This window comes from Primulina huaijiensis, chromosome 4, assembly GCF_012295235.1.
Source record: "Primulina huaijiensis isolate GDHJ02 chromosome 4, ASM1229523v2, whole genome shotgun sequence".
In the NCBI taxonomy this organism is placed as follows: domain Eukaryota; kingdom Viridiplantae; phylum Streptophyta; class Magnoliopsida; order Lamiales; family Gesneriaceae; genus Primulina; species Primulina huaijiensis.
The window spans coordinates 24,061,159-24,087,181 of record NC_133309.1 but is presented as its reverse complement, the minus strand read 5'-3'; the positions used below and the strand labels follow the sequence as shown (position 1 = coordinate 24,087,181).

At 36.6% G+C, this 26,023-nt stretch overlaps 5 protein-coding genes across 10 annotated transcripts; 1 reads left to right on the top strand and 4 right to left on the bottom strand.

Annotated features, from left to right (window-relative positions):
* Positions 1-794: 794 nt before the first annotated feature.
* On the top strand, positions 795-2,128 carry LOC140974794 (tetraspanin-8). Its single transcript, XM_073438282.1, has 2 exons — positions 795-1,425; positions 1,585-2,128. The coding sequence occupies exons 1-2, from the start codon at positions 931-933 to the stop codon at positions 1,894-1,896; spliced, it is 807 nt and encodes a 268-aa protein (XP_073294383.1). The 5' UTR covers positions 795-930; the 3' UTR covers positions 1,897-2,128.
* A 619-nt stretch (positions 2,129-2,747) lies between these two features.
* Positions 2,748-6,659, bottom strand: LOC140975611 (thiamine pyrophosphokinase 1-like). Of its 6 annotated transcripts, none has more exons than XM_073439423.1 (8): positions 6,415-6,659; positions 5,562-5,931; positions 4,592-4,728; positions 4,406-4,502; positions 4,181-4,253; positions 3,790-3,888; positions 3,263-3,512; positions 2,748-3,157 (listed from the first exon to the last, which is right to left on the bottom strand). In XM_073439423.1, exons 2-8 carry the CDS (start codon positions 5,585-5,587, stop codon positions 3,105-3,107), a joined length of 735 nt encoding a protein of 244 aa, XP_073295524.1. In that variant the 5' UTR covers positions 5,588-5,931; positions 6,415-6,659; the 3' UTR covers positions 2,748-3,104. The 6 variants fall into 6 exon arrangements, with proteins under 6 accessions (XP_073295524.1, XP_073295520.1, XP_073295522.1 ...); XM_073439419.1 differs by having other exon boundaries at positions 2,748-3,138; XM_073439421.1 differs by having other exon boundaries at positions 2,748-3,138; positions 5,622-5,931.
* A 792-nt stretch (positions 6,660-7,451) lies between these two features.
* Positions 7,452-16,097, bottom strand: LOC140975610 (probable acyl-activating enzyme 17, peroxisomal). The gene is made up of 14 exons (XM_073439418.1): positions 15,777-16,097; positions 15,197-15,326; positions 14,852-15,102; positions 13,976-14,180; positions 13,144-13,184; positions 12,271-12,396; positions 11,716-11,789; positions 10,749-10,969; positions 10,105-10,199; positions 8,938-9,154; positions 8,560-8,685; positions 8,367-8,465; positions 7,748-7,966; positions 7,452-7,673 (listed from the first exon to the last, which is right to left on the bottom strand). The coding sequence occupies exons 1-14, from the start codon at positions 16,037-16,039 to the stop codon at positions 7,563-7,565; spliced, it is 2,178 nt and encodes a 725-aa protein (XP_073295519.1). The 5' UTR covers positions 16,040-16,097; the 3' UTR covers positions 7,452-7,562.
* Positions 16,098-17,238: 1,141 nt separating this feature from the next.
* On the bottom strand, positions 17,239-20,031 carry LOC140975609 (calcium sensing receptor, chloroplastic). Its single transcript, XM_073439417.1, has 6 exons — positions 19,700-20,031; positions 19,163-19,408; positions 18,697-18,889; positions 18,015-18,156; positions 17,777-17,908; positions 17,239-17,674 (listed from the first exon to the last, which is right to left on the bottom strand). Exons 1-6 carry the CDS (start codon positions 19,940-19,942, stop codon positions 17,437-17,439), a joined length of 1,194 nt encoding a protein of 397 aa, XP_073295518.1. The 5' UTR covers positions 19,943-20,031; the 3' UTR covers positions 17,239-17,436.
* Positions 20,032-20,240: 209 nt separating this feature from the next.
* LOC140975608 (protein ENHANCER OF LHP1 1) lies at positions 20,241-25,654 on the bottom strand. The gene is made up of 12 exons (XM_073439416.1): positions 25,265-25,654; positions 23,767-24,872; positions 23,446-23,622; positions 23,180-23,293; positions 22,931-23,035; positions 22,317-22,451; positions 22,180-22,235; positions 21,998-22,100; positions 21,797-21,913; positions 21,422-21,548; positions 21,033-21,163; positions 20,241-20,951 (listed from the first exon to the last, which is right to left on the bottom strand). Exons 1-12 carry the CDS (start codon positions 25,542-25,544, stop codon positions 20,397-20,399), a joined length of 3,006 nt encoding a protein of 1,001 aa, XP_073295517.1. The 5' UTR covers positions 25,545-25,654; the 3' UTR covers positions 20,241-20,396.
* Positions 25,655-26,023: the final 369 nt, after the last annotated feature.

Here is a 26,023-nt window from a genome sequence, read left to right as displayed (position 1 = left end):
ATGTTTTACTAAATAAAATAATTTAGAATTATAGAAATGAATTTGCATACCCTCTCCATTCCCATTTGAATGCCAGTTTATTTATCAATTATTATTATATTATGATAAAAATAAAGTTTTTATTGATTGTTTACTTTCTTCGTGTCTAATGTTTGTCTCGTGGTATATCTTATGTTATAGTTATTTTGTCATTTGTCTGTTTAACTCAGATTTTTCTTCTTTTTTGTTTTTGGTTGGGTGATTTAATTTTAGAGTTATATTTCGATGTTCAATCTTTACATCGCTACTCCCTTTGGCAACATTCAAATTAATTTGAAAGTCATATTTCGACCCAGATGTTTTTGAGATGCCGCTAATAACCAACGAATGAAAAGTGTTTTTCCTTGTATGGATTATATTTTAATGGAAACTTGATGAGTCGATCCACTTATACTTATTGATTTTATTGATATATCATATTTTTGTGATTTTGTTATTTGTCGAATATTTAATTTTGAGTTTTCTTCTTTAGAGTGGGTAAAAAAATTGACCACGGTCGAAACAGGAATTTGTAATGTTTTCGAATTAGTCAGTGTAATATCTAAAACATGCCCCCCACGTTTGCATAAAATAGCGACCGCGTGTGTATCCAAGAATAACTGTCTGGCGACGTGGTAACTCCACATCCATCCACGTCACCATGCCAAGTCACGCGAAACCTAGGAGTTTCCGAATAACTTCTCCTCCAGGGCTAAATCGGTCAAATGACCCGAAACAAAACCGTTACGATGCAAGAGCGTTACAACCCAGCATTTTTCTGGCCATTTTACGTTCTCCATTCCTCTTCTTCCCATCCAAAAGCCATAAGAAAAATATTCACGATCAGATCTTTGCTAGGGATTTTCTCTACAGATCTGATCACCATTTCCTCATCTTTCGACGAAAACAAAGATGGCGAAAATCAGCAACGGCGTCATCACGGGACTAAACGTGGTGACCCTTCTGCTGGCATTGTTAGCCATCGGGTTCTCCCTCTATTTCCACGTGAGTTCGGAGTCAGAGTGCCAAAGGGTCCTCAAAATGCCTCTCCTCCTGCTCGGGATCGCCTTGCTTGTGGTCTCGTTGTCGGGTCTGTTGGGCTCGTGCTGCAGCATCTCCGCTTTCATGTGGTTCTATTTGTTGGTAGTGTTCTTGCTCATCGTCGGCCTCATAGTTTTCACGATATTTGCGATCATCGTGACAAACAAAGGCGTCGGGAGAGCGCTTTCGAACAGAGGTGTGGGGGATCACAGGCTGGGAGACTATTCGAGGTGGTTGCAGAAGTATGTGGTTAATGCAGAAAACTGGGATGAGATCAAGAGTTGTTTGGTTGGTGTGAGGCTGTGCCAAAGCATTGAGCCTGGTAAGGAAGAGCAGTTTTACAGAAAACGTTTGACTCCTATTCAGGTATTAATATGTTTTTTTCCCCATAAATTTAGTATTTCTTTCATATTTGTATAAGTTTGTTTTTAAAAGAAAATTTGGGTAAGAATTTTAACAAGTTAAATCAGAAGCACAAGAAATTTATTTACAATTCACTAATTCAAAATTCTCATTGATTACCAGTCCGGTTGCTGCAAGCCACCCAATTACTGTGGCTTCCAGTTCCAGAATGCCACATTCTGGACCGTGCCGAAAGCCGGTCCAGCACAACCAGACCCAGACTGCAAGACATGGAGCAATGTCCAGACCCAACTCTGCTTCGACTGCGAGTCCTGCAAGGGAAACATTCTCGAAAACATTAAGAGGGAATGGAGGTTGTTGGCCATCATCAACGCCTGTATACTCGTTTTCGTCACCACCGTGTACTTCGTGGGTTGCTGTGCTCTTAGAAACAACAAATCCAATGGATACTCGAAGCAAAGGCCGAAACCTTGATCGGATAAGAATTTGCATTTTATAGGTTTTTGTTTATTATCACGTACAAACATCCTATGTTTGATGTGAAATAGTATGCACTAACTATTGGTAGCTAATTCTGGTCTTGTTCATGTATGAACGAATCATGGTCATTTGTATCATGACTAAGACGTAATTTATGTTTTAGGAAGCATATGAAACCTGGTTTGTCTTCTTGTTCTTAGCTATTGGAACTTTTTACTTTTTCTTTCCCCACTTCGAATTTTTATCTGTGCCCCAAATTCGGGTTTTTTTTCCCAAAACCAATTCGAGGCTGGTGTTGAATATTCGGGGTCCCTTGATACCATTGTGATCGATCATAACGAGGCTCAAGCCTTTACCTCTGTCCATCGTCCCTTCGTACATAGACAGTATAATGGTATGATGCAGTAAACAGTATACACAATAATATTTAAGCTTAAGTCAGACAATAAGCAAATAGAATAACATGAACACCCATTCTATTTGTACATTTTACACCAGAATGGAGTCACTGTGAGGCATCTGTAGTTCGTGGTGCATTTTGCTGCCTATTTTACCTTAAAATTTTAGTGGTTCCAAATGAGTTCCTTCTTAAGTAGTCAATTGTATATTTTCTGGGAGAGACAACAAACTCTATGATCTTGATATGTTTAGTTCAGGGGAAGCATTATGCCTTTTGTTGTCCATTTCTTGATGGATGTTGGCTTCTGCGGAGTGCAAAATAAATGCTGGAGAGAGAGATACATTTTGTGTTTTGTCAAGGCAATTGGAGACCATGGAAGGTGAGGCAGATAATGCAAAGGGAGAATCTACGGGGAAGAAGTTGGTCGACGGACAGCACAATCCAATGGCTAACAGTAGCTTCCAACAAACCAACAATTTTTCGTTTATACAATAATATATTAATCACGGTCCAATGCTATATTCCACACATATGGTATAGAAAAGACATCCAAACAAGTTTTTAAATTATTTCATCTTCCCAGCAATAAATGCCGAGAGGCAAGAATCTTGAAACTATACAATGCGACAGCATCTTAATGAAAAACACAATCGACCTTTACTTATTCACTCGGACCTAATGAATGTCTTCAAAGTGGTCGTGCTGATGCCTTAATCATCATGCCTTTCTTATGGAAATAGTCCAAAGAAGGTCGGAGTCAGATCTCACGGTTATTATATCCTCTTTAACGATATTGGATGTGCTAATGAGACCACCGAATCTCATTTCCGTATTGGCTGAAACACAATGCATTAACTAACTACAGATCAAGCTCAGAAATAAATATAGCACACGTCAAAAAATTAGAGCTCGAGCAGTATTCTCGACAGTGTAAAATGTATTTAGTTTAGCAAAACTTACTAAGATTCCACTCGAGCCCCGTGGTTGAGGTGCTTTTAGAGGGTGCACCAATAGGGACGAGGCCACAATGTGGACCCTCGACGCTTGGTTGGATATGAATCTCATGATTATGACTACGTGGAAGAAGTTGGATGAGGCAATCATCAGATAGAAGAACTATCCTTGTGCTTGAGAAACGGCATATAACATTGATATTCCCAACCTCGTGGTCAAACCTTCCGCCAAGTGCACCAGCAACAAGAATGCATAGCTGAAAGAAACATTCAATTATAACCGAATGCAAGCTTAAATAGATATAGAAATGTGAAACTGAAAAAGAACAATAAAGGAGAGAAGAGAGATCGAAGATCTTTCACTTAAAACTCTATCATATTCCCATCAAAATAGATATCATATTATTAAGAAAAACAATCAGAAAGGAAATCCTTCCCTGGTTCTTGATGGTTTTCAATTTTGAGGTGGTGAAATAAATAATATATAGCAAACAAATACCCAACAAAATCAAGATTTTGAGCATGAGAAAATACATTTTGATTAAGCCGATCTGGTAAATCTCGAATATATGCCACACATTTGTGTAAATCTGTGGTGTCCTGATCATGGGAAGCATCGACTATTTCAGTCCCCTGCATTTGACAAGTAAATATGACAACTTAGAAAATAGATATTTGGAAATGCCAAAGAATTAGAGTATTATATGTAAAGCTAAATCTAGAGAAAGATATAAAATGCCGATTTCAACACGATCATAAAAAATATGTCAAGGTGACTTTTTTCGAAAAAAGAAAGCAACGGTCATAAAGCTATACGTGAATCATTCGGAAACGAAGAAACAAACTTAGGATCCATAACTATCATTTTTTGGTTAAATCAGATGTCCAAATGACTGTTCAAGCGAAAAGCAAATAATTAACTAACTGCATTTTTGTAGAACTCCAAAACTTCTGCTCTGATTGAATCCATGTCTCCTTTGATCACATCTGGCTTATACCTGGACCACACACAAAATTCTTAAGAAGCAAATGCTGCAAATCACCAACACCATTTTCAGTTCAATTTATCAAAGGGATATCTTCTTATTATGACAATATCTCTCATTTCACAATCTCATTGATTCCAGAAACATAGAATCAAACTACAAACCTTTTGCGAATATCCAAAGGCTCCGCTTCAGGGAACAGCAGCGGTAACTCGTCATACACCCTGTTCGCTCCACCGTCCGCACATACACGAAATTGTGCTGCAAAGCCAAAAGAAGATCTCAAAATAATTTGAACGAAGCAAAACAAAAAAAAACACAATCTAGAGATTTGGATGCATGACAATTACAGTGCTTCCAGAGAAGAGGAGTAAATCGAGGCAAACATTGGTTGAGCAAAACCAGAGCGTAATCGCTACTACCAGAAGAAAGATTCGGCAGAAGGAATGCAGAAGAGTGGATCATCATTGATTCTGCGAACTTCGGACTATATAAAAAATAGCATGAAGTCAATTGTAAAAATCTTTCAGACAGTCAAGACATTGTAAGCCACGATATCAAGCTTTGACTAGTAATGTGACAAAGATTGATAGAACGTACAACAATTTTCAAGAATCAGTTGGGGTTTATACTAAAAAAACGAAAAGATGTAGGTAAGCTACAGAACACTAACCCATGATAACCATTTAGTTGAAAAGGTATAAAAGAAAACATAAGTGAGGCTACGGCTAGTGTTAAAAAAAGACTTCTATTAGATATTAGAAGTGATCTAAAATACCATCATATAGTAATACCTAGCATTAAAATGTCAGATATATGACATTAACATTTTCCATACAGTGTGATACCAGAGGACCCGAGTAGTGAGAATTATGAAGATGGGCCCAGGGAAGAAGTGCTATAAGCATCTCATGCGCTGCCAATGTAGTTATACTAGAAATCAGTGAATTATTTTTAGTGAAGTCTGAATACCTGAATGCATGATTCCATCTAAAATTTGTGAATTAAATGGTGAATCTTTCATATGCTTACATATTCAGTTAAAAACCTGAAACCAAATAGCTAGGGAGCATGACAAAAGTTCTTTCCTGGGTGCCATTTTTAACCTGTTGTAATGACTTAATTTGTAAATGTTGTTGAAATTTCACTGGAAGGTGAATATCGAAAGTAATACTTTTACGAAATGAGATTAGATTTCAATTTACAAGTTATCATGCAAGATCCTGCATAGAATGTGGCTTCTTCAGATCATGCTAGTTAATACCAGATGACAAAAACTAAGTACTCACTTTGTGAACAAAACACAAAAGTAAATCAGACCTGGAAAGCAGGTCCAGCTTCATCATGCTTCAGCATGCCATGAATGAAAACAGGAACAACCTTCTTAAAATGATTAGAGGGAGAAACCTCCACAAAACTGAGCAAGTTCTTAAACCAAGGTGGAGATTCTTCGACCTTCTTTTTCAGCTGGGTTTTTAAGTTGATCTTGGTTTTTTTTCCTACCCAAAAAGCTGGTCATCAGCATTTTCTCGAATGCAGCTTCAAATGATTCTACTCTTCACATAACCAGCATATTGGTCCAACAAAAAGTTCTGAGCACTCCAAACTTCTTCCTCAGATGCATAAACAGGTATACCCAGACGTTTATAAGGATTCCAGATATTCATTCGAGGAAATGTCAAAATGTTTCCTACATAGATTTATATATAAAAATAAGTCAGGCGTGAAAATCTTCATAAATTTGGACAAGAAACCTCATATATTTGCAATTTCCAAAAGAATAAGAACAATAATAGTTTCACCACAAACCTCAGGTTTTGGCCTCATCCTAATATTACTACCATGCATTTGATGGCTAACACTAAAAACTACACACAAGTCACTGGAATACAAGAAAAGATAGTGTCTACGGAAACTTTTACACTTCATAAACAATAAAATTCTATGATAAAAGCAGATGCTACTTCAGGTGATAATTATTTGGGTTAGCATTAGGCATGTAATCAACATTATAGCCTAACTAAATGGCTCCAAAATTTGCCCAAGAACATGATAAAATTGTACACAAAATATTATGAGGTTATACTTCCGACTAACCGCTAAAAACTCAGAATTAGGCGTCACCCATTGCTTCACAAAAAATGATAAAGTTCTCCCCATTAAAGACATTTACCTCCGTACTGTGCATCTAATGATCATCTGGGGCCCCTAAAGATCAAGCAACATGGCACAATTTTCTTCGAATCACCTCGTATCGAGCTGAACAACAAAACCAAGTGTCAGTGAACCTGGAATAAATTGAAATTATCCAAAGTTTTATAAAATGAAAACCAAAAAACAAGCTTAAAATCGTTGTCCGCGGAAAGAGGAGGAAATTAAGTTAGGCTTCTAGAGAAGAGCAGAAGCCATTAGCTCTCGTAATAGCAATTTGACCCTCCATTTTACACCTATTGTCATTTTACTACATGTGAATAAATTTAGCTCGATCAAATACGTTAAAGGAGAGTCGAAACTCGATATCTAATCTCAAACTTAACGTCAGATGAGTTGTAAGTCATCGACCGTTTTACTACATGAATTATAAGTTTATATTTGAGTTAAAAAAATAAATTTGGTTTAAATAAATATACAACTCAACAATTACTTAATTGCAAAAATGTAATTGAGTTGTGTATATACTCATACTAATGTATTTTTTAAGAAAATAATTTTTTGCTCAAAATGAAACCAAAACATTGATCAATTTGTTATAATTAAATTAATTTTAAAATTTTTGAATAAATAAACTATTTAATCACAAATAAATAAAATTTAATAATAGGCAAAATTTAGTATGCCATTGGACATTTAATTCTTAATATTGATTATTTACTTAAATTTTATTGTCTGAACTTAGAATAAATATGGCTCTCAACAAAATTGTATTGGCAATTTTGGCCAATTTGAGTTGATATATATCGAATAATTTATTTATTTCCACACAGAATAATTTTTTAAAAAAAATAAAAATAAATCGATTTTCAAAAAGTGTAAATAAAATAACTCATGTGAGACAGTCTCACAGGTCAATTTTGTGAAACGGATATTCTATATGGGTCACCCAAAAAAATATTACTTTTTATGTCAAATATATTAATTTTTATTATAAATATGGACATGATTGATCCGTCTGACGAATAAAGATCCGTGAGACCGCTTATGAAAGATCTACTCAATAATTAAATGTGTAAAGTTTGGTTTATGAAGAACAGATGAAGTAGGCATGTAGTTTTATTTTCACCAATGAACAATATAATATATACATTGAATAAAAAAATTTCATCACAATTTGGAACTTTGGTCACTTTGTGATAATTGCCGTCTCAAAACCCTTCTCATAACTTTGTTTGTGGCGGTTCTTGGAAGAGAAGGGAGGGAAACTACAGCAGAAACCTGCAAGTTATGTCCTTTATGAGAATGGAATGGCCGATTTAAACGCACACGGCCGAAAACGAATCATGTCATACCTTGAACAAAGGGTTCAACTTTTTCTGAAGGGCTGAATTGAAAGTTGCAGCCAAATAATTCATGTCCGGTAATGGCTTGTGAGGCTCAGGATCTTTCAGTACAACTACTACTACTAACCGCTCTGGTCCACCATCAGGAGGTGGCACGCCAACTGCTGCCGTTTCTAGTACACCAGAGTCGACTGCATTACAAATGCGCTCAATCTCAACTGAGCTCACCTGAATGGAAGAGGATAGAGCAGCATCAAATGTTTACATCTATCACGACTTTACGAAAGTAAACCAACAGGGAAATGCTCAAGTAATGCAATACCCATCACAAATTGGTTTGCAGTTTGGACATGTATATAAGGGGGTAAAGTGAATCTCTTAAAAATATGGGTATATTACTTTTGTAAATGGGTACAGAATTAGAGTAGTTGATATCAGAGTCTATCATAGAGAGTTTTGCTCACAAGGGCCTGCAGGCCCAAGGCTTGATAGTACACCCCTGATGTTTGCTTTGGCAACAATTTCCGCACGGCAGCTCAATTTTACTAACAGATCGTAAAGCATGTATAATAACACCTTTTACTCCCACGTCTGATCAATTTAACAAGTGTATGAAGCTCTGGCATACCTTTATACCCCCAAGATTCATAGTGTCATCAGCGCGACCATGTGCACGATAGTATCCTCTTGAAGTCCGCTCAAAGACATCACCGTGTCTTCTGAGAACCTACTAGGAAAAGATGAGGAAAAAAGACTGAAAAAAATAAATAACGTAAACAATTCATGGTATGAGTCAGAGAGAAAAACGGTCAGCAGTGCACCTTTCCATTCCATGATGGCATATGCTTAAAGTAGATATCATCGTGGTCTGCATTAAGTAACGTGCTTGAAGCTCCAAACATAAGTGGACCAAGGGCTAATTCACCAATTCCAGGAGCATCTGATGGCTTCATAAAATAGATTATACAAATTGTAAATTCACAAGCTTCTCAGGGGGAAGGGAAAGTAAAACAGCCACTATGATTCATCTTCCTTTTTTATTTCATTCAAAATACTGAACAAATGGAAGATTTTCTATCGACTTAACCGCATATGCTCTTGGAACATTTGAATATTTTCCAAGAATAATTTGAATAGCATGCGCAGCTAATCTGAACACAACTACTGTTGTTTCAGGAGCAAGTTTCAGGGATTCTTACAATTGGAAATCCATCCTCTCCAAGTATAAATAGACTACAGCCCATCGCAGGTGTGCTAAATGCTGCAAGAGATTGATTCTGCAACAATGAACCAGTAACAAATCCACCACCAATTTCAGTGCCACCGCAGTATTCGATTACAGGCTTGTATTGAGCCCTCCCCATAAGCCAAAGGTATTCATCCACATTAGATGCCTCCCCCGTGGATGCAAAGCAACTATCACAGGTCAATAAATGCATTATATTTATATCAGGGACATTTTGTAACAACATTAAATGCATAAACATACAATACGTGCATAGTCACTGCAGCAGGTTTGTGATACAAATAAGAGAACTGACTGATATCATTTCTAAGAAAACTAGGACAAATCTAAATGATATGGGTTCACTCACTAAAAACTGAACAGGAACAGTGACGGATATTTTTAAAATAAAACAAAGCATCAATATAACGGACCAATAGGGTTAATTAATATTACGGATTCAACAAGTCAATTTCCAACACTCTATCAATCATAACACGGACCAGTCAAATTCATGTTATTAATTTTTTTTCTTTGAACTCATGTTATTAATTTTTTTTTTGGGCTTCCTTAACTTATTTTTCATGTCCCAGAAAAAACTTTTGTTTCATTTCTCTTCCTTTCTGATTAGTGATTCACATCTGAAGCATCTACAGATAGAACAAGCTAGAACCTGCCAAATTTAAGCTCTGTTTCTAATTAGCCATTATTTTGTACTTATAGCACGAGTTACTATTTGTTTCGCCACTGTCCTTAAGGAATTATGCATCATTTTGCCAAAGATCTCAGTGAATCTTGTACGGTCCTTGAATACAATGAAAAATTATTTCTAAAAATGATTCCAGCAACTTAAAGCCTTCAAATTTTGCCAGTTAGCAATCAGATCTCAGTTTTCACTCATTATTTTTATATCAAAATGCCTCCTCCGAATGGAAAAGGAGACGTGCAAATCACGTCTCAGGGGGTACAAGTGCATGCGAGTATACAATGAATTATGTCAACTTCAATCTCCAGATGCTCCTACTGATTTTAAAGCAGCACACTCCACCTAAACTCTAACAACCATAAATAGATAAAAAAAATTTAAGAGACAAGTCACTTTTAATAGCAACCTATGACCTCAAAACAAATTACCACCTACCGGATGGCTGACCAATCACAATTAGCTGTTGAATTTGTATTTTTCCATGCCCTTACGATACTTGGGATCACACCTAGCATTGTAACTTTTGCATCCTAAAATGTACAATATTTTTTTGAATCAGTGCGAAACAAAAAGGTAAGACCAAATTAAACCAAACCACAGGACAAACTGATTCAAACTTTATGAGTGCCTTGATACTTAATATGCCCTGATTGATATAAATTTTTAACTACTCTACAATATTATAAGTATAAAAAGAAGAATGAAAAAAGACGTGATTATTCTCTCTTCTTTCACGGCATATTTACCATCATTCATAATTTATTCCTTTATTTATCACTTTTGCCTCCAAATCATAGAAAGTAAGTTGATGGTATAAATAAAATATAAGCATAAAGCAATATCAAGAACGCTGATTAAAATTTGAAGTTCAAATAATCATTACATTTACCTTGTCTTTTGATATGAGCTAGCAACAAACCCTTCTGTTTCTTTTTTCATTTTCAAAATTTAATGCAAAAGTGCAGATGATGTTACTTAAATTGGAAGGGATAAAGGTTGTATACAATCCACAATTTTCATAGAAAGTTCTCACCAAAATGCACCTCTAAACAATAAAACAATGTCGATTACTATCTCACCTGGACAAATTTGGCAAACCCAGAACCAAGGGGAGATCCATTATAAAGAGCCATAGAAGCACCATTTAGAAGTGAAGCATAAACAAGCCAAGGACCCATCATCCACCCAAGATTAGTGGGCCAAGAAACTATATCACCTTGGCGAATGTCCATATGGCTCCAACCATCAGCGGCAGCTTTGAATGGGGTAGCAACAGTCCATGGTATTGCCTTTGGATCCCCTGGGGTATAGAAAACCACAGTTAGTCTGATAGTTTCTTGCATTTGTAGGAAAATTCTTAGACATACAGCAGTTTCTGCAAAATTAACTTTAGAAAGCTGCCAGTAAGATTTATAAAGCATGCCTATAAAAGGCCAATGAAGAAACTTCACTCACAAAGACAAAATCAAGGACTGATCCATGTTAGTACTCCATCCTGCTACTGAAGCAAAAGAAGTCAAATACTTGATGTTCGACAAATTTTTTTATTGTTAGGTACCAGAAGAGCTTCTTAGAAATAAATTTGAAGTTCACCATTTATTATTCATCACTGACAATTTTTGGTTATTATAGTCCAATGGAGAGCGCTGGGAGAATCGAAATGTAATGCTACCCTTAAATTGCACTACATAAAATTCAGTAACAGATTCACTTTATGTTACATCATCTGAAGCAGTGCAAAGGTGGAGCAGATATCACCAAACATTTTAACATGACAAATTTTTGGAGACTTGCATTTCAGTATATGAAAGACAATGCGCTAGGTATTTCTTGCTGCAATTATGACTATGAAATGACAAGTCGTCGTGGTACAGATATGACCGAAAATTTACCATGACAATTTTGGAGATTAGCATGTCAGTATGTGAAAGACAAGGGGTAAGGGTAAGGGTAAGGGTAAGTGTAGGGTATTTCTTATTGCAGTTATGAGTATAAGACTATGAAACATTTCTGAAACAAGCACGAAACTTTAAAACCCCAACTTACCTGTAGTTCCTGATGAGAAAAGAATATTAGTGAACGCGTCAACTGATTGTTCAACAGCAACAAACTGGATCTCTCTGCAAGTTTCTATCGTGTTGGTATGAGAGAGTAAAGTTTGAGTTGTTCATATTAACAAGATTCTAAGATGACTCTCCTCTTCCTGAACTGTTTATCACTACTAGTGAATCATGTCTCCTTGACATGATGAGAATGCATAACCGAAATGAGGGGTGCGTAAATGATGATAGAATTTATTGTTTGTTTTACATAATACAGTTTTATTTGGAAACGACAACAGAGGGAAAATGTGAATGAATAGAGGCATATTCTATTTAAAAGCAATTCCATAATACTTCCATTTAAACCTGTTCTGGAACTCAGAGTAGGAGAGCTTACATTATATCACAAAAAAATTCAGGTAGAATGAAGTTTCAACAACCAATAAACAAATTCTCATACTTCTGTGGAACAAGAAGAATAAATTTCATATGGTTTGCTCTCTAGAATAGAGCAGTTCAAGCAAATACTATAAATAATAATATTGATCAATATGCTTACTTTGAAACATTTGCTCTTCCAAGAAAATCATTCCACGAAATGTCCTTATCACGCAATTTCATACTGAAGTCGGAGCCTTCAGTTGGAATTACAATTGCCATTGGGGATTGAGCATCAACAACTCGACTGTGGTATTAACAATAAATATGGTAAAAGAATGATAGTAACAGTGGATAAAAATATAGTGGGAAATCAAAGGACTCTGGATGTAGTGGCTGAGGTAATTTGACAACTGAGATTGCTTAAATTTGACTAGGAAGAACAACTAAACATGATAAAGTAACAAGGACACAAAGTGATGGCGCAGTAGCAACTTCCCTATGAAACTGACTTTCCTTGTGTCAAATATTCAGCAAAAGTCATTGATATGATCATTTTGCCAACCATTAATATGATCATACAAGTAGTAGAATAGCAAATGCACGACAGTTTGATGTATTTTGAGGTGGAAATTAAGTAGCAAATCATGATCAACACTTCTCTTTTGTGGACGAACAGTCAAAGAAAATATTAAAGATCATGGAGATCAGTTGTATGCTGTCGCAGGTAGCTATTTTATGGAGATTTCAATGCAGAGCCTTTTATTCAAAGTCACAGGGGTCTGCTTTACAAATAGAGTAAAATACAGTTCTCTCCATTTTCATGAATTTACCAACTTGAACAGATAGGGGCTCCCTTGACCAAAATTTGCTAGTTAACATCTGGATATAAATTTTTTGCCAGTTCCTCCTTGGTCTCACTTTCCTTTATTTACGATTTACCATCCAACATATATATGGGTTATAGAGGTCATAGAGCTAGAATGACAAAAACTGGGGATGGTGGGAGGGTAAAGAGAGAGATAAAGACAAAAATAAACAAGTAAAAGTTTACCTGTATAAAGGAATTCTTTTATCACCACGAATGATAAGATCCTAGATATGATAGCATGAAGGTTGAGAGAACAAAAATTAAGAGAAACAAAGATGCATATGTTAATGCAGAAGAATATGCCCCTTCAACATGTTTCCAACCAAAACACATTTCAAAATTGTAACTGATTTGTTATCCATATATGACTAATGTTAGAACTGGAAAGTACAATAGGGAGAACATATTAGAAAGTACAATAGGGAGAACATATCAATTCCATCAGTCGTAATAAAATACAAAGCGACAACTGATAATTGCCGAAACGCAGAGAGCGGTCTATTGCTAAAACTCAAAAAACAGAACTATCTATTTGTTGTACTTCCCAAGAACATATTAGAAACACTAAGGCTGACTTTTTAAGTACGAGGCAAGGATAAACAAGTATTTTGGAGATTAGGTTCATTGGCAGGGAGAATATAATAATTGCGTAAACTTCTTAAAACTGTACTGACAATTTTGAAGGTCACAAAATAATCGTGCTTTAGCAACTAAGTTTCTTCAGGTTTATCTGGAAAGACCAGTTTTTCTCGTCATGATTATGGAAGTGTGAAGCATAGTTGTCATCAGTGGGTAAGTTTTACCATTGAAAACTATAGTCCCGTAACTTGCCTAACGATCTATCACTGTCATCAGGACTTCTCTGGTTCATGGGGAGAACAGACTCATGTAGAAAGCTTTTGATAGTTCAAACTAGTTTCATTTAGAAAATACTCTTAGGTAGTGGCTTGATATTTTGAGTTTAAGAAACACTGTAAGCTACCATGAAGCTCTTCTATTGGGTAAAGGGAATAACCTGAGTAAAAATGGCTTTGGCTTTCGATATTTTGAGCCTTGCAGATATTTCACTTGATGCAAAACTATCAGCAATAGACACAACAATGTAACCAGCAAGTACTATGGCCAGGTAGATCACCACAGAATTGACATCCATGGGCATATCAATGGCAATAGCTGATCCTTTCTTCAAAGCCAGGGTTTCAATTGCAGAGGCAACATGCCTAGGAAAAAAGATAGTAAGTGGTGTTTCATATAATCCAAACACTACACATTTAGATCTCTTGAGACAATGAGCAGCAAAGAACACAAAGATAATGTGGATGATAAAGGAAAATATTAAAGCTCAAGAAACCCACTTTAAAAAATGATTGAAAATATAAATGAGTTTCACCTGTCTAATACTGAGAAAAACACCAATAAAAATTACTTTTTCAGTTAAGATTGTAAAAATGGTACAACGTACAAGGCTTTAAGGAAAAAGATAGTTTAGCCTTGTCGAGGCTGATAATTGAGATTAAAAGCTCTAATTTAGTTCAGAGAACCAATTTGATGCCAATTTTATGAAATATATAGTGTTATCTACATGGTTTCTGCTTCAGCGTCTGCTACACCTTTTATCAACAAAATCAAGAGATGAATACAATTATAAAAATGAAATTAAATCTTATACATTTGACTGCCAAATAATTCAAATGTGTGATCCCCTACTCTACTGTTTTGCCTGCTTGTGGTCTCAAAGTTGGGATGTCCAGTATTTGCTATCAAGATTGCATCAGACGCAACTTTACAGGGCGTTTCACCTTAGCTTATCAGACATTCCAAACATTTACCAAAGAAATATCAAAAACGAAATAGTCACAACATCCAAGTACTCGACACCAAAATATCATACCAAACTTCAGCACGCAGCTCCTTGAGGGTCATTTTATTCACTGGTAACTCATCTTCTCCTTCATACCGCCATATCAAGGCAGTGTCATCAAGATTCCTTTCACCACTTGGATTCAGGCAATTCTTTGCCGGATTGGTGCACGCCTGGGGAAGCCAGTGACCACCAGGGTAAGTAGGACACTCATGCAAAATGCATTCAGGAGGAACTGAAAATGAGATCTTCATTTCCGCTAGTACAGTTTTCCAATAGACCTAACAAACGCAAAGAAGAAACATCAGATGGAAAAATGTACTTGCATTCTTTAATTATCAAGTACAAGTACTCAACCTATCAATCCATTCCAACCTCGGGGTTTGAGACTGAAAATTCCAGAAAATCAATGAAGCTTGAAATAGGATCCACATATTTTGTCCCAAAGAATTCACTTCCATGCTTCACCAGTAGTCGTCCAACATTAGTCGCATTTGCACTACCACTGTATACAACATTCATCATGATTAGTTTAAAACGCAGATCCAAATATTTGAATAACTATCTTGATCTTGTATCTCTAAAGTACACCTATTTCACTTATTTTGCAATTTCTATTTCTTGTGTGCTAGTATAACTGCGAACCATACAAATGATCAATCCTTTCTACAATTAGTAAGCAATCCTTTCTACTTCTACATAGCTAAATATGAGAAACTAAAGCGATAAATAGGCAACAAAAAACCCAAAAAAAAAAAAAAACTAATGCTTTATCTAATCGATGGAGTTCAGAAAGAGAAACGAAAATGTAAAAGTGACCAAGACTGAATCTTTTCGCAATTTTTTTCCAATAAACGATGTTGGAAAAAAGTACAAAGTGTTTGAGTACTACGAGTTATGACTTCATCACGGTCGTTCGCAATCACACCGGAAGCAAAAATGAAATTATACATACGAGTCCGGCGACCAAGCCGGCGGGTCGGGCCCAAAGTTTTTGTAGCAGCCGTAGTACATCATCTGATGCAAAGAAAACGGAAGCTCCGGAGTGAGAAGGTGCTTGGAGATTGCGTGCCATGCCTTGGGAGTCCCTGCACCGGAACTACGGATTATTCCGGCGAGTTTGAGGTGAAGTTGATCGGAAACATCGTCAGGAATGCCCAGCGCCGATATATCCTCGGCGGTGATACAGTCGAGGGACTTGTAACTTTCACTCGCCATTCTCCCAAATCTTCTTTCCACGCTATCTCTGTGCCACTGCCAACGACTAGAATAAGCTCTACAGCCCAAAATATGTGAGTAGCTCTACGGTCACACGGCGTCACGAATTTTTATCTATGATACGGGTCAATTCTATCAATATTCACAATAAAAAGTAATACTCTTAGCATAAAAAGTAATATTTTTTCATGAATAACCCAAATAAGAGACTCGTCTCACAAAATTCGACGAGTCGTCTCAAAATAAACATTGACAATTGATTTTCAAAAAATAATATTGATAATTATATGAAATGTAAAAACTAACAACTTAAAAATTTGTGTGAGACGGTCTCACGGGTCGTATTTGTGAGACGGATCTCTTATTTGGGTCATCCATGAAAAAGTATTACTTTTTATTATGAATATGGGTAAAGTTGACCCGTCTCACAGATTAAGATCCGTGAGACGGTCTCACATGAGACTCACTCTTACATTTATTGTTCTACTTTATTAATGTTTTANTTATCATTTAAAATCTATTAATTTCTATTCAACATTCAATTCATTATAGAAAAATCATATTATAATATAATAAAATTATTTTGATTTTTAAATATTATGAACTAAGATCAGAAATGAAGTTATTCATTATTCGATATAATAAAAAACAAAAATAAATATTAATAATATATATTATTATGATATATTTGTGTATTATTATAATAATAAAAAAATATATATATAAGGAAGACAATGAATGAAATTTAAATTCGGTTTCTTATTAAACCCACCCTTGTTTGGAAAGGTCTTGAGATGTTGTAAAACTGCTATTCCTTGTTTGGAAAGGTCGTGGAATGTTGTAAAACCACGCATATGGACAGATGTATAGAACATTTCAAAGAGATAGTGCTTTTTCACCGCTCTCAAAACGGAATCTACATTTCAATAAAATAACAATGTGGGGAAAAAACTCATGCCTAACAAACTAACCCAAAAAATCAATAAATCACCCCTCACGTTATTAATAATCAAACGAATTTTTCTAATGTATAAAAAAAATATTCCAACGGCTTTGGCTACTATAACCTTTCTAACCACGATTTTTCTTTTTTTGTAGGTATTTTTACTGCAGAAATAATCTTCAATTGAGGATAAAAGAGTCAATTTGATTCTTGCCATCTCTCTTTCTGGTTCAAAAAATCCAAAAGTCAAACTCTATAAAAAGTAATGACAGAATAATACTATGATAAGAAAATCAAGTACATTTATCACAGCGGTAATAGATTTTATCTCTGATTTTCAAAGCATAATGATTTTACATAAAGGGTTTTTCGTTTTTTAAATTGTTGATGTAATTTTCCCTGGAAAAATCATTTGAAAAAAGAATTATATATATATTCACTAGAACCAATACACTTAATCAGAGCCACCCGGAAGTAACTTGGCCGAGCTTGGTGTGCCGAATCTGCGAGTTGGTGTCGTGATAACTTTCGAAGGTGATATAACTTCAGCTACGGCGAAACTAGCAGTATCCGCCCCTAACCGGCTCTGCAACCAGCCATTGCCACCAGAAAAGCCGCCACTCATAATCCAGCAATTATTGAACCCGAGACTTGTCAGCGCTCTAGCTACTATTTTAGCCGAATCTGTATACCTGGACGACCATTTTTCCGCATGAGAATGGGGCGCGGCGCGCCTTTGCGTACAGACAAGAATTACAAGAAAGATCCAAGTTTAAGGTCCAGTTTTCACTCACGAGTCCATTATGACGATGTTGGAACTTTTGCTTATCTTCTTGAGATAAGATATCTTCAGTGCAACGAGTTCAGCTTCCACTATCTTGGTACTTCTCACCAGACCTTTCAGCTTGCTCGGTAAATCTTCTAAACTTTAATAATCGAGGGAGAAGAAAAGTTAACTTCGATCAACTGCCTAAAAACCACTTTACAAAAATAAAATTGATATAGTCTGTATAAAAAAAGTGTACAACATACGGGATGGAGATCAATTTGTTTTTCGCATTTGAGGGAAGGCGAGGGGTGCCATCCTTGCTTTTATCCTTTTCTGACCTTATATCTATCAACATGTAATTCTTTGTGGACATCAAATCCAAGGTTTGAGCAGGAGTCAGATCACCTGGAGAAGCATCCAAAACAAATGAAAAAATTTAATCCATAATTGCCATTAGTCCTCAGCTCAGCTCAGTTTCATGCAAGCACAATATGATGTGGATCGAAAAATTCCAAAGAAATTCAGAGAGTGCCTAAAGCTCTGATAAATATCTCATGTATCCCACATCTCAAAACCATTAAGGTGCCTTTCAGTTTGAATCTTATACAGATATTTCTCGTACTTGTCAGGAGTGGAGGAACACTGTCGCCATTAAGTCGTCTGCATTATTTTTCGGAGCCCAGCAAGATGGCAATCGATTCATGGAATACATTGCAAGTCAACTTAGTCAGCAAGATAATGAGGTATTTGAAAATATTTCGTATTCATGCCAATCCCACAGGATTGAGGACTTGAAATAATTCGATTTTCCAGTCTTTATAAGTAGGAAAATTTCTTAGTTCATTCAATTCATAGAGTAAGCAGAGTAGTCCCCTAATATTTAACCATTCTAGCTATTGAGGAAACTAGAGATGCTCAAATGGGTAACCACAGATGATGAGTTACCTTGGTATCCGCGAAATTTGAAAGAGATGGCAGAAAAGACGGGAGGGAGCAAGAAATACGCAAGAACTAGGGCACCACCAGTCCCTAAGATCACAGTGGGCTCTGCAGATAATATGGTTTCAGCGGTGGAAACGGCTACTGGTTTGGCCTTAACAATAACTTGTGTTGTTTGCTGTGCCGCATCAACTACCGTCTACAACAAAAAATGATCATTTAGCGGGGACCCAAAAATTTTGTTGAGGAGGCGAGGCGATGCATCTTGAAGGTGACAAGAATTTTAGGAAAACTACACATGAAACTTGAGTTTTTCTATTATAGATGAGAAACCAGCCTGTCTGGTAGCATTCAACACGCTTAATTACCTTATTGAGTGCATAATGTACATTTAGACGAATACTACATAAAGTACTTGACAAAGCACAATGGCACTACCAATTAACTTTCTCATAAATCCTCGCAAGTTTACCTTAGCTACTGTTTTCACTGGCTCAGTGTCGATTCCGGAACTTTCAATGGCTTCTTGGGCTTTCTTAGAAGCCTCGGAAAACACAGGAGAAGCTATCTTCACCGCCTCGTCTCCAGCTTGCTTTAAAATTGGTAGTGTCGCATCGACACCCGGCTTCACAGCTTTAACTACAGCTCCAATCACTTGCCCAGCAACACTGAAAATATTAGATCCCACTTCTAAAACTTGATCAATAGTTGTCGCCACCTGAAAAACCAAGAAAACTATGAGGTTTCGAGAAATGGGTATCATTTATTTTCTCCAGAAAAATGTGTTATTGGTATGGATGAAAGAGCCCTCAATCTTCCTCGGAAACGATTTCAAATTCTTTAACATTCTATGAAGATTAGTGAAGTTGGAGCTAAACACAAAAATCAGCAACTAAAAGAAATTTCAAGAATTGGGATATATGTGAAATTGAAAAACATAACAAAAACGTCATCTTTCACAAACTATATCCATTAAACCAAAAAAAATACACTGAATGGGAAATTGTGCCTTATCGATAGAAGAAACAATCTGTTCCTTTGGAAGTGTTACAGCCCTGGCTTCAAGAGGCACGGCAAAGGGAGCAAAGAGGGGCAATGCAGTTGTAGCAGACAGTAACAAAAAGTTGGGTTTCGATTGAGGCTTTGAAGTACTGAGATTAGTTGTATGAATGGAAGTCTTCAGCGGCGACACGGACGGCGGGACAGGTGGAGAACACGGTGGTCGCGCGGTTGCTGTTGCTCTGAGGGCCATCACCTAAGGCCTCCTGCCACCACTCACACTTTGGTTGGTGTGAATTGGTCCAGGCAAATGACCGGTAGTGATTGTAGAAATTCCATTATTCTGGTAATTAAATATAAATCCAACGTGGCAGTTGTACTATTAACTGACCTCTAAGTTCAAGCCACGTGGCGTTCAAGATTAGATTTTGGGATTTAGTAGTGTCTTTTCTTTCTTCGATCATTTAGCTGCTTGCCGTTAGACGATAAAATTTATAATTATAGTATTAGATTAAGAAATCAACTCTCGTATTAAGTGAAAACAAAAAATGTTACATGAACTAGGAAAATTTTTTTATAAAGAAAACAATATTCCTAACCAAAGCTCACAATTTACAAATTGTTTGCTTTTTCCAGGATGAACAACCGCATTTTGCATCAACAAGCAGCAAATAAAGCATTTGATAGTTCACTCTCTACGTTTGCTGTCAACCTTTCATCTTCTTGAGAGAATCAAGCAAAGAGCTAGTTTCTTGGTTGTTGGATGACTTGGCGAAAGGGTTGGAGGGGCGACTAGGGATTTGTTGATTCGTCTCTCTTGACTTGGTTTCTTCTACACAGTTGATATCCTTCAAACTCCTCGAATTCCTCACTTCAATGGTCTTTCCTGGTGCTGTAGTTTGATCATGTTCCTTTGTTCCATTTGAGTCTTTGGCTGGCCCCTCTGCTTTTTGTTTCCTTGTGAAGAAGGTGGACGACAGTTTGTTTGATGGAGGTAAAATGATGTTGTTTGATGTTTTAGTAACGTGTTCGTGTGTTCCAATTGCGTCTATGGCTGGCCCCTCCGCATTTTGTGTCCTCGTCGAGAAGGTGGACGACGGTGTGTTTAATGGAGGTGAAATGACGTTATCTGATGTTTTACTGATATCTGGTGCTGTAAAGAACTTAGTGGACGCAGCATTATTAGCTCTGATAGAACCTTCACTGTTTGATTTGATGTGAGGGAGGACTGTGTTACCAGCGGCTTCATTGAGCAATTTTTCCTACAATTGTAAAATTTGAGAATATTCGAAGTAGAAATGTATGTAATAAAGCCACCAGTAAGAACTCGGTTGGGGTCTCACCTCGAGTATGTTATTGAATCGTTCAGCCAGATTTGGCAGTTTTAATGCTGTCACAAGCTTTATGGCACCTCTTACAGATTTTTCTAGTGAAAGAAGTTTCACAAGTTCGGTTGCTCTTACAAGTTTGTCGCCTGAAAAAAGTACATAACATATTCGGTGATTCTGGTGTTTCATTTTAACATATAAATAAAAGGGAAAAGGGAAATGAAACCGAGGGAAAAGGGAAATGAAACCATCAAGATTGCTGCATACTCTTTACTCCCAGTCTAGTTTGAGTCATATGATGCATCAATTTCATTCTCTTTTTTATTTCCCATTGACACGCGAATCCAAGAACAAATTCCGAGACCAACAATTTTAATCAATTTATGCTAGTGTGAAATACTCACCATTGCAACAGGACGCAATGAGCCTCAAGATGCATCTATCTAAGGAAGTTTCCAGATCAAAGGCCTCATCATCAAGAGATGTTATATCGTGGCCAAGAGCTCCCATTTCTTCTATGCTTTTCTGAATCTGTGAAAATATCGGCGTTGATGATCAGCAACCATACATTAATAGATTCCAGAAGAAAGCACAGAGAATGAAATTAAGTAAATCCATCTGTTTACTGTCTAAACTCTAAACATTATACAATTCTTAGTCTGATTATCTAACAGAGCATTGGCACTATAGCAGAACCATTTAATGATGTTAATATCTTATTAATCTTATAATGATCTATTGACAACAAAAAGCAAATCCATCGAATAAAGTAAACTTGCCTGGGAGAGATGCATGTTGTGCATGATAAATTCATTCTCGAGACTATCTGCGCCCAGGTCAGAAGAAGCGAGAGGAAATGTTAAGTCTAGCAAGGTGAGGACGGGCTTGGGAGTGCACTGAGAAAAGACAATTGAAGATATAATTCTTTGTAGTTAAGATGCTGACTTAGCAAGACTGCAGTTTATGAATAACCATAATACCTGAGGGAAGGATTCAGGAGACTTGCAGACAACGCAAAATAACTGGCTTGTGTTCAGTCCAACGACCCAAAAATTTTCCTCAGATTTGTTTAATTTGCTGGCACTGATAAGTGCGAGTTTTATACCTATGCATTGATAAAAATTGTGATAAAAGATGTACACTTTAAAAATATTACTGGTACCTGAAGAGTGGGAGCCAACTACCCCCATATAGATTTGTGTATACCCTCAAGACACCCTACATTTATGTTAGATTTAAAACTCGGATGTATACATTTTTTTTAAAAAAAATCATGCATTTGAGGTCCGAGATTTGCACCTTGGAATCAAACGAACTTAGTTGGCCATCATCACTAAAACCAAACCATGTTAAACAAGACCCAGGAGTCAATGGAAGTCTTCCTCTGAGAGATTGTGTCCCATTCTGAATGTTGAACACTTTAAATTCAAGCATCTGCAAGAGGAAATGTTTTAAAGTCAGAACAAGCCGACCTTTGGAACATAATTCTAACTTCATAACATAATAAATGAGCAAAGTATGCCTTGTCTCACACAATGACTGAATAAACAATGAGGATTTCGGAAATCCTGGGTATGCTGCTTTAAGGCCATCAAGGATAGGTTTTCAATATCAAATCCAAGATTTCAATGACTTTGTTCTTTTCTTTTGTATATTATGATCAGTAGGATCTTATGATATTGATGGATCCAACAATCAAGGTTTAAGATCATACTTAGTGCAACTATTGACTTATAAATCAATTATCAAACTTTCAGATGAAATTACCTTCGGCTTTCAGAAAAAAAATATATGCCCGCTTGAAATTTTTTTTATGCACAAAAAAATAGACCCCTTCCAAACTCAAGAAAATAGAACACTGTCGTATTGTATTTTATTCTAGACAAACATCAAAAGAATATTTTTTGTGGTACCTGCTCTTCTGAAGGTAGAGAAGGGGAAATGTGCATGACAACCGCTAGCTCATCCTTGAAGCCCGCTGCTGTAACCACTGGTCCGTCAAGAGAGAGTATATACCTCTAACAAGTGACATTAAGATGTCAGATTGCAAAAAGAAAAGTCTAGTATTAAAGCGTCCATTGAATTATTTGTAAGTACAATGTAGGAAAATTTTGTTGGGCTAGTCAACGAAATTCAGAAACTAATGATAAAAAATTTCAAACCTGCAAACCACCATGAGTGAAGATGCGGAGAAAATTAATGCTGGTTACAGCAGCAACCCATGAATTTCCTAATGCTACTGCTCTGACTTCTTCCCCTTCAAATCGCATAGACCACTAAATTTGCACAAAGAGATTAACATCAGCTATGGTTGACTAGACATTTATTTTGTCGAATCACAAGACCAGGGAAGTAAATTAGAACATCTATGATGATCGAATGCATGGAGGTGATAATGCGTGATAGGATTATGTTGAAAAGGGCTAACCTCACTGTTATTAGCCCAGGTACTGAATGGGCGAAACATAAGTGTGCTCATATTCTTCTCTCCTTTGCATGGATTAGCAAATGCACAGCCATTTTCACTTAGAGAAGCCATTGTGAAACCAAAATAATCAGTCATAGCAGGAACACGTGGACCACTGCTAGTATCGTGGAAATCTATCTGCAGTTAATCATGAATTAATTCTGTTAACAAACCTCACTCCAGTTAAAGCAAGTCTCATGCATCGATCTCTTCATCTTAAATATCTATAAAAGGTGATTCAGTTTATCATTCTTCCTTTTTGCTTCCTTAAGTTCAGAATACCTCTATATGTGAATATCCATCATGCTCCATTGTGGTTATACTTCCAAGCATATTGTAGCACAGAAAGTTTCTCTTTCCATCCTTTGCAGGAGTAGCTCCTGGCTGAAAAGCTTCTTGCATTTTTGGCCCCACATTTAATATCACATTTCTTGACCCACTCTTCCCATTAGCAAGGTCATCTTTTTTACTATGGCCGGACTTTTTGCGAGACTCAAACTTTAGAATTGATTCCAACTCATCATCACTATCTTCTTTCCGTTCATCCTCGTTTTTCTGTTGTTGACGTAGCCTTTTTCTGCTGGGCGGCAATGATTCATCAAAACTATCTTCATTAAGATCACTTAAACTACCTGATGCACTAGGTTCTTCTTCCTCATCAAACAACAGAAAGCCATTTCCATTATTTGAATGCAATCCAGGAATATCTTCAGTTGGAGACTTCATTGGCGATGGTACAGCTGGCTCCCACACCCCATACTTCCCCATAATATCAATAACTGCAAGAGCATTTCCATGTGGCTTCCACGCCATGCAAGATATGCACTCACTAAATTTCTGCCTATCAATGTCCTGCTTCTTATCAACATCCCAGATAAGAATTTGTTTGTCTAAACCAGAAGTAGCCAAATATTTCCCATTAGGTGACCAAGATAAGAAACAAATAGGTTGTAGATGATCCCCTCGAAGAGAATACAACCTCTCAGCAGTGTCTCTATCATACATTGCAACGTCGTTTTTCAGACCTGGTACTGCTAATATTTCTCCATCAGGACTCCATGCAAGTATATTCATTACTGAAACATCAGAACCATTATTAGGAGCTATAGCTTTCAGGACATGAAGGGTACTTCCAGACTGAAGTTCCCAGAAAATGACAGTCCCAATTGAATCAAGTGAAGCCAAGTATTCATTCTTCGGATCAAAAGCTATGCTAGTGATAGATCCTTTATGTCCTTTGAGAACTCTAGCAATCGTACCATCAATTGTATTCACAAGTTTTATGCCCTCATCATCACCAGCAGCAGCCAAAACTGTTCCAGATTTGTTGAAAGCGAGAGTGCGGATGGGTAACGTGAATCTAGTGATGTTGGTCTCAAAATCTCCACCTGCAGAAAGATGATGATGTAGCATAAGTACACAGTTACCTTCCTAGAACGTAAAGTTCCTTGATGTAAGTAAACAAATAGTATCGCGAGATTACAAAGGGGAATAAGAGACAAAAAGACTGAAAATGCGGGAAAATTAAAGTACATAAAAAAAACTATGTGCCGGAAATTTGCAACAGTCAGCTTTAGCAGTGCACATCGAAACTCTGCAATCCAGAGTTATTTAGAAAACATAAGATATATCTCACATTTACATTTTTCCATATCTCAATTGATCACTTCCTGCATAATTATAACCTTACAAAAATCATACTGGCAACCATCAAATTCAGACAAAAGACCCCAAAATCGTAATCCGGCTGCTCTTGTAGCAAATGAAAAATAAATATTACCAGGAAATTTGTATAGCTTAACGGAATGGTCTAGAGAACCAGAAGCGAGGCAAGTGGAATTCGGACTAAGGGCCAAAACAGTGACACCTTCACGATGATTATTAAGAAACTTCGGCGGATTCGACGGCAAAACAGAATCGTGGATGCAGATCGAGTTGTCGGCGGACGATGCCGTTACTAAGTGTTCGGCTTTGGAGTCCCAAAGAACGGAGCAGAAGGAGGACTCCCCATCTTCACCATTCTTGTGGGCTTCTCGGAGCTTCATCGTCCGGATCTTCATCTTCTTTGCTTCGTTCTTGAGGGCTAGAATCTAGTCTCCTCTCTAGGGTTCCATCGAAGGGGGAAAATGGAAGTAAAGGAACATAAGCAGAGAATCCATTGGCGGGAGAATGGCCTTTGAAAGCTTTGGGCTATTCGCGGGAATTGAGTTGACCTATTGGGCCATGTTTGGCTGTTTTTCAAATAATTTATTTTTTCTTTAAGCAGTATTATTATTATTATTATTATTATTATTATTATTATTATTATTATCATCAAAAAGTTTGGGAATTCAAATAAAAAGTTATAATAATAAATAATAATTAAATACTAAAATTTTATTGCTATTTATCACTGAGATGCAATTTTTTGTATTTTATTTAATTTCAGTGTGGGTAAATGAGACTTAAATGTACATCCAGTTTTATCTAATTAAATATTTTGTTTATATAAGTTGCTACTTAATATTCATGTCTATGTGTGCATCGAAAGGTAGCGATT

Excerpts from the sequence above, each read along its gene's own strand:
- LOC140974794 (XM_073438282.1), top strand. The coding sequence starts at position 931 with ATGGCGAAAATCAGCAACGGCGTCATCACGGGACTAAACGTGGTGACC. Across the intron at positions 1,426-1,584 it reads AACGTTTGACTCCTATTCAG|TCCGGTTGCTGCAAGCCACC; the intron begins GTATTAATATGT and ends ATTGATTACCAG.
- LOC140975611 (XM_073439419.1), bottom strand. The coding sequence starts at position 5,587 with ATGATGAAGCTGGACCTGCTTTCCAG. Across the intron at positions 4,503-4,591 it reads TCCTCTTCTCTGGAAGCACT|CACAATTTCGTGTATGTGCG; the intron begins GTAATTGTCATG and ends TTGGCTTTGCAG. Across the intron at positions 3,889-4,180 it reads TGGAGTTCTACAAAAATGCA|GGGACTGAAATAGTCGATGC; the intron begins GTTAGTTAATTA and ends TGTCAAATGCAG.
- LOC140975610 (XM_073439418.1), bottom strand. The coding sequence starts at position 16,039 with ATGGCGAGTGAAAGTTACAAGTCCCTCGACTGTATCACCGCCGAGGAT. Across the intron at positions 9,155-10,104 it reads TGTGATTGGTCAGCCATCCG|TTGCTTTGCATCCACGGGGG; the intron begins GTAGGTGGTAAT and ends GACCTGTGATAG. Across the intron at positions 7,674-7,747 it reads AGTTGAACCCTTTGTTCAAG|GTTTCTGCTGTAGTTTCCCT; the intron begins GTATGACATGAT and ends CATAACTTGCAG.
- LOC140975609 (XM_073439417.1), bottom strand. The coding sequence starts at position 19,942 with ATGGCCCTCAGAGCAACAGCAACCGCGCGACCACCGTGTTCTCCACCT. Across the intron at positions 19,409-19,699 it reads TTGTTTCTTCTATCGATAAG|GTGGCGACAACTATTGATCA; the intron begins GCACAATTTCCC and ends TTGGTTTTTCAG. Across the intron at positions 17,675-17,776 it reads AACATCGTCATAATGGACTC|GTATACAGATTCGGCTAAAA; the intron begins GTGAGTGAAAAC and ends ATGGTCGTCCAG.
- LOC140975608 (XM_073439416.1), bottom strand. The coding sequence starts at position 25,544 with ATGAAGATCCGGACGATGAAGCTCCGAGAAGCCCACAAGAATGGTGAA. Across the intron at positions 23,294-23,445 it reads CCTGGGCTAATAACAGTGAG|TGGTCTATGCGATTTGAAGG; the intron begins GTTAGCCCTTTT and ends GTGCAAATTTAG. Across the intron at positions 21,164-21,421 it reads CATTGCGTCCTGTTGCAATG|GCGACAAACTTGTAAGAGCA; the intron begins GTGAGTATTTCA and ends TACTTTTTTCAG.